The 6,312-nt window shown below is 32.2% G+C and overlaps 3 protein-coding genes across 8 annotated transcripts in view; 1 reads left to right on the top strand and 2 right to left on the bottom strand.

Annotated features, from left to right (window-relative positions):
- Positions 1-260: 260 nt before the first annotated feature.
- LOC112903889 (oxidation resistance protein 1-like) lies at positions 261-1,385 on the bottom strand. Its single transcript, XM_025977890.1, has 2 exons — positions 1,084-1,385; positions 261-1,029 (listed from the first exon to the last, which is right to left on the bottom strand). The coding sequence occupies exons 1-2, from the start codon at positions 1,354-1,356 to the stop codon at positions 724-726; spliced, it is 579 nt and encodes a 192-aa protein (XP_025833675.1). The 5' UTR covers positions 1,357-1,385; the 3' UTR covers positions 261-723.
- The window catches only part of LOC112903910 (oxidation resistance protein 1-like), a 22,392-nt gene continuing 16,340 nt past the window's right edge, over positions 261-6,312 (bottom strand). For all 3 annotated transcript variants that reach the window (XM_025977887.1, XM_025977889.1, XM_025977888.1), the window contains one exon: positions 261-644. The gene's annotated coding sequence lies outside the window, so the exon portion shown is untranslated. The remainder of the gene's footprint in view (positions 645-6,312) is intronic.
- On the top strand, positions 1,876-6,306 carry LOC112905438 (enhancer of mRNA-decapping protein 4). Of its 4 annotated transcripts, none has more exons than XM_025977879.1 (12): positions 1,876-1,989; positions 2,117-2,162; positions 2,220-2,425; positions 2,499-2,685; positions 2,761-2,924; positions 2,981-3,165; positions 3,260-3,375; positions 3,520-5,140; positions 5,204-5,369; positions 5,576-5,747; positions 5,858-6,011; positions 6,079-6,306. In XM_025977879.1, the coding sequence occupies exons 2-12, from the start codon at positions 2,122-2,124 to the stop codon at positions 6,301-6,303; spliced, it is 3,237 nt and encodes a 1,078-aa protein (XP_025833664.1). In that variant the 5' UTR covers positions 1,876-1,989; positions 2,117-2,121; the 3' UTR covers positions 6,304-6,306. The 4 variants fall into 4 exon arrangements, with proteins under 4 accessions (XP_025833664.1, XP_025833661.1, XP_025833663.1 ...); XM_025977876.1 differs by having other exon boundaries at positions 6,073-6,306; XM_025977878.1 differs by having other exon boundaries at positions 1,881-1,989; positions 2,106-2,162; positions 6,073-6,306.

Here is a 6,312-nt window from a genome sequence, read left to right as displayed (position 1 = left end):
ATGACGTTTTTTTTTTTAATTATTTCTTTCTAATCAAAACTTGATATTATTAAACTGCTCGCTAAAATGAGGATGTACGAGTGTATTTTTTATAATAAATCCGCACTTGATCGGAAACAATCTAGTTATGCGAAGTGGTGACCAAAAACAGCTTTCCTTCAATTCATAATACTTATAAAATTAAGTATTAAGAGTAAATTTGCTCAAGAGTCATAAATTATTGCAATAAGTTATTTTGTATATTCTTTTACTTCATATTATAGAATTTTGGGAAAAAGTTTTCATTAGGAATAAAAATTATCAATGATTGGCATTTTGAGCGTATTTTATCATATTTTTAGGCCTTGATGATTTCAAGCCTCAAGAACATTAATTTACGCTTTTTGATTTTAGTGTGCTTGTCTATGCTGATTAAAATAAAAATAAATTTAAATTGAACTTATTTAAAAATGATAATCTGTTTAATTGTGTTATTGTTAGTAATATTGGCCACACCACTTCCTTCTCATCTTTTATATTGGATTTTCCAAATATATATCAGAACAGCCTCGGATTTTTGAAATTTGTCATAATAATACACAGAATCCAAAGGACAACTATTCGAACCGATAAAGAGAGGAAAAAATGTCAGTATAATAATTTACCTGGTCAAATGCAGTAACTTGAACATGTGTGGGATGAAATTACTTTTACTTCGATGGGGAATGAATTTCAGCTAATTGTTTAAATAAATGCCCAGCACTCGAGCGTTTTTACAACGAAATCGACGGTGGGCGTCAACGGGTCGTTCCCATAAGTTTTGCAAGCTTCCGAACGGCCCAGATAGAGGTCGCCATCTAGCCATAAACCAAATTTCCCATCGCCGGCTCCAATACTTAAACTTTCGTTGTTACCCTTGATAAAGTAGAGATTTTCACCTGTCCAATTGTACACTTGGAAATGAGGAACGAAAGTGAATAGCAGGGATTCCCCGGTGCCGTAAAAATGGTCAGACACTTGAAAGGCGCATGATGTCAACGCACCAAACACCTACAATGAAATAATAATAATGCTGATATATATATATGCTGAAATATTACTTACGTTATTGTCGGTGTCTTGAATAAGAAGTAAAATTGGCGATTCTAATTTGTACATTTTCCTATACATAGAGTTCAAGCTGAAGCCGTGTTGACTAGTGCTGAATACAAGCGTCCAATTGTAGCCTTCAGCCCTTGCAGGTAAGTGATGGTACAAGGCGAGACGGTGCTCTTCCGTTAGAATTTCCGTAGTGCCTATCAATTCCGGGGGCGCAAGTTCCACGTCTATTGAAGGATGTGCGGCACTTGCTAGAGCTTTCCGGACATCATTTGACATTGGCAAAACCTAAAAATATTGTTACAAATTTTCAGTTACAATGCTTGGTTTTTAACAAAAAAATAAATAACATTTGAACTTCTAAAGGCACTATTTAACATTAATACAATACATTTTTAAATGTACTAATTTTGATTTGATGAAATTTTGTCCTTAANTTATATAAATAAAGAACTTTTATGCAGCATTTGTTTAACGCTATTCTTTTAATAAGTTTATCATTCATGTACATACCATGTTAAACATTTGTAAACTTTTTTCTTCTCTTGAATGGTAATTAATATCGCCTTATCGTTACGTTTTATCACAGCATTTATAATCATATTTATTACAATTGTTTATAACAAAATCATAAACATTGATAACGCTCTTAACCAATACGACCAATACCAACAGCACCATATGCTACTTCCATAGAATAATATTACCAACTTAGTAATTAATGCATACTTGTTTGCTATGTTCAAGTCATAGATTTTTGAGATCTATAGACCATTAAGTTTGTTTTATCTATGGATTTAAAATTTAATTAGGTTAGGTGTTCATTAGGTACTGTTTTAATTGTGGATTTATGTAATAAAACATAAAAAGTAATATAAATTACAATCCAACACTAGTTTCAAGCATTCTTGTGTAAGCGTTACTGTATTATTAATCAAATATATCATCTATTGTGTAGACGTACGTTTCGTGAATCTTTTCATTTTTCTAACCTAGCTGTATGATTTTATATTCTTCAAATTCTTTAGTTTAATTTTAGGTGAAATGGATGTGACTTCCTTAGGAAACATTTTTAATCAAAATATGTAAGGTTTTTGTGTTTATCATTCAACTGTACAACAATTTCTAGTGAACAATTTTAGATCATTTGATGGTTTTGATAGTAAATACTCAGCACGTATACTAACTCAAGATGTAACAGTGAACTGTAGTGTAGGAACTCATCACCATGGAAGTTCAAATGTAAAACTGACTAATGTTGTTGATTATAATTGGGAATTGAGATATAGCAATGGACAAATGCTTGCAGTTCATATAGACGGCAATGTTATTGCTTATGGAATGAAAGGTATAATATAATATAATGCTTTCTTAAGTATCCAATATTTTAAATAGTGCATTAGTGAACTACTGTATTTCAGGTAAAAATGGTAGCATGATAAGGGTGGCAAATCAAAAAAATAATAATAGGACACTTATTAAGGATATTGGAGCTCCAATTCTTGATTTATCTTTTGCTATTATACCTAAACAAATAATTCTTGGTTGTGCTGACACAGAAGGGAGTATATATATTTATGAAATAGATGATCAAAGTGATTCAGTTGTGTATCCTTTAATAACTATTTGACTTTGCTACTATTTTTCACTAGTTCAATTTGTCCCTTAATAAACTAATAACAGATGGTCGTTGGTATTACATGTAATTCATCCAAAACCCATGTACAGTACAGCAAACAATTATAGGATAATTTGGTGTCCATATCTTCCTTCTTATGAAGAAGAATCAGATGGAGATGTTATTGATGATCCTGCTAAGTTATTTGTATTCCTGAACGGAAGCAAAGGCAATATTATCAGGCATTATATACTTTCATTTCGCTTACAAAAAATGTAATTTTAGCGGAAATTTTTGATGTTAGCATAGTGAATTCACAATATGGTTCAGACCCTTTATGTCCCACTTCAGACATTGAAGGATTTATAGAAATTAGCGAGCATATTTTGGATATTGTTGATGCATCATTTTCACCAGATGGTACTGCTTTAGCAACGTCCAGTTTGGATGGATATGTGAAGTTCTTTCAAGTAAATAAAAGCAACCAAAAAAAAATGATTGCAAATGTTACATTGCGTTTTTGAAAGAAGTTTTATATTTTTAATAGAGTAAATTATATTTCAGGTTGATATGCCAGATAATGAGAAACCAAGATTTTTACATGAATGGAAACCCCATGATGGAAAGGCTCTGTCTTGTTTGTTCTTTTTAGATAACATTTTACACAATTATACTACAGAGTAAGTAACACATTTTTTGTAGCAAATGGATGGATAAAGTGGGATGGATAGCAAATTAATTTCTCGTTTTTTATGAACTGTTTTGCCAGTGTTATATTACTCATTAATTAAAAAAAAAAAGGTGATGACAGTTTTATATTTTAGTTTTAGGTTTTGGAAATTTGCAGTAACAGGATCAAATCATAACACTGAGTTAAAAATCTGGTCTTGTGAGTCTTGGACCTGTTTACAGACCATTCGTTTTCTACCCAATCCAACGTCCATAGCTCAACAATTGTTTATGAAGGCACGTTTGGATATGACTGGGCAATATCTAGTTTTATCAGATATAAATAACCGTACTTTGTATATTTTAAAACTACAAAGAAAGGATTCGGAACAAGTGGCACTTGTTTCATCAATATCGCGTTTTCTTTTACCTGCCCCCTTCCTCAGTTTTTGCATCGTTAGTGCTGATGAAAAAAAACAGTTACGAAGTGCCAGTAGCAACGAAGATTTATACACGAATGATGTTGACGATTTTGAGGATGCAACGTTGGAAGCAGTAGTCGAAATGAATATGTTTGTGGTTCAGCCGAAACAACTTCAGGAATGTCTCATCACATTCCAACCGGAAAATTTTTATTTGAACGACGAAAAACAAAATGGACTGGAAAATCTGGAGAAAGAGAAAAACAATGACCCAAAAGAAGAAAAGAATGAACTCCTCAAACTAGATGACCTACAACCTTCCGTTAATTTACTTATACAACAAAATAATAGTCAGCAACAATCATTGAATTTGATGACACCAGAAGCATTTAGTTCACCTACACAAACTATTAGTCCAACAAAACCTAATCTTAGTAAAGCAATGGAACAACAAATAGATAACGAAGATGTTCGAAACGATCTAATAAACCTGTGTAATAACGATCAGCAAGACGAAAAACCTCAAAAAGACAACTTTGCTAGTGGTGGGTCGAGTCCTAGTCGTGAAGTTCAAGAAATATTCTCATTCAAGAACGATCAAGAATTTTTTGATGAACTCATGAATGTCGGCAAAGAAGCAAAAATGGCAAATACCAATACCACGTCGCATTACGGAAATCAAACAGGTGAAATTGAAGAGAATTCCTTCTCGGAGAATCTCAATAGGAAACAGACAGCCGTGTGGTCTAGTATTCCTATACTTAAAGCCACTGAAGTGTTGAAAGAAGAAAATCGACGTCAGGAGATGCAACAAATACAACAGCAGCATCAGCAACAAGTAGCTGAAGAAACAGCCGAGGGGACAATTGTACAGGATAATAACGAGTTTAAGGATAAAAGCGCATATGTGCACCTGAATTATCGAATGAAATCATTGGAAAACTTGTTGCAAGAACAAAATGAGCAAATTCAGAGACTTAGCTGTGAATTTAGATCATTCGTCAAAAATTACAGAAATGACTCAAAAGACGATATTCACACAACGTTTTTAAAAGAATTGGATGTGGCGCTTACAAGAAGTCAAATGCAGCAGTCGAAGATGTTCGAAAATTATTTTAAAAGGGAATCAGATCAACATGAAAAATTAATCTCCAATGTTACACAATCATTAAGCAAAGAAATTATTGATAAGTTGCAAAATATTGTAATACACGAGATAAATAATGTGATTTTACCAACTGCAGTTAATTCATTTGATAATTTGAAACACCAATTATCTTTTGAATACTCACAAAAACTGGGGAATATGGATCATTACTTGAATGAAAATATAACGAAAGTAATAACCAGCAAGGTATTACATATTTCTATTTACAGGGAAAATCATTTTTCTGATAAATTTCAAACTTTTTTACAGACTGTGGCAGACTCTCTTAGTGCATCAATTTTGCACGTCATACAGCCAAGCTTAGAACAATGCTACAGAAATATGATAGAAAGGGCTCTAATACCATCATGGGAAAAAGTGTGCAATTCAATGTTTCAACAAATTCATGACACATTTACAAAAGGAACCAAAGAGTGTAAGTTATAAAAACTTTTTAAAAGTGAGAAAAAAAAACTGGATTGTTATAGTTAATTTAGATTTTTATCTAGTGCAGACATTGCGTTATAAACTAAATCGTATTGAGAAGAAAATCTCTTTCAAATATGAAAACAATTTTATATATTCCATATTTTTATCACATTTGTAATATTTCAAATAAAAATAATCATTATCTTTTAACAGATACAGCTTCGGTAGAGACTTATATGGAGAGACAAAGACGTGTACAGGACAAAGGCAAAGACTTGATTGTTCAAATGCAGGCAGTTTCAGATGCAATGAAAAACAGTGCCGAAAAACTCACAAATACTCTCACATTAGAAATACAAAAACAACTTTCTTTATCTTTCTCTAAGTATGTTCATGCTTATTTACTTCTATTGATTTTAATTTTTGAATTTTGAATTATTAATGAAGAATTCGAATATGTATTTTAAATTTTCTAGATTAAATATCTTCTTTTAGTATGCAGGATAAAATAGCGTTAACGATAGCTGAATTAGTAAGCGAACAAGTTAAACAAGGACTAAAAAATCACGTAGCAATTCTCGAAGACAGTGTCCTTAATGCAGTACGTTCAAGAGCTGTGACTCCTTCTCCACATGTAATTGATACTCAGGTACAAGAATAAAATTTCATTTCGACTTAATAAAAACTTATTATAAAACTAATTTGTTCAGTTTCAGCTGGTTCAGATACAGCAGGCATTAGCAAAAGGACAAATAGACGTGGCATTTCAACAGGCCCTGTCTGCTTCAGACTTGTCTCTAGTTGTCTATGTGTGTGAAAAAGTCAATCCTCAAGAAGTGTTTGGACTGGACAAGTGCATTTTACCGCAACATGTAACTCTGTCGTTAATACAGCAATTAAGCGCCGATTTAACAAGAAACACAGAATTAAAATACATGTGAGTATTTTTT

The sequence above is a fragment of the Agrilus planipennis genome, unplaced genomic scaffold (assembly GCF_000699045.2).
Source record: "Agrilus planipennis isolate EAB-ADULT unplaced genomic scaffold, Apla_2.0 scaffold240, whole genome shotgun sequence".
NCBI classification, from domain to species: Eukaryota; Metazoa; Arthropoda; class Insecta; order Coleoptera; family Buprestidae; genus Agrilus; species Agrilus planipennis.
The sequence above is the reverse complement of the archived record's forward strand: the minus strand, read 5'-3'. Positions and strand labels throughout refer to the sequence as shown.

Bases quoted from the DNA above. Each gene is read 5' to 3' on its own strand.
- LOC112903889 (XM_025977890.1), bottom strand. From the start codon at position 1,356: ATGTCAAATGATGTCCGGAAAGCTCTAGCAAGTGCCGCACATCCTTCA. The intron at 1,030-1,083 runs GTAAGTAATATT...ATTTCATTGTAG, and splicing joins TTCAAGACACCGACAATAAC to GTGTTTGGTGCGTTGACATC.
- LOC112905438 (XM_025977876.1), top strand. From the start codon at position 2,122: ATGGATGTGACTTCCTTAGGAAACATTTTTAATCAAAATAT. The intron at 2,163-2,219 runs GTAAGGTTTTTG...GAACAATTTTAG, and splicing joins AACATTTTTAATCAAAATAT to ATCATTTGATGGTTTTGATA. The intron at 3,376-3,519 runs GTAAGTAACACA...TTTATATTTTAG, and splicing joins TTACACAATTATACTACAGA to TTTTAGGTTTTGGAAATTTG.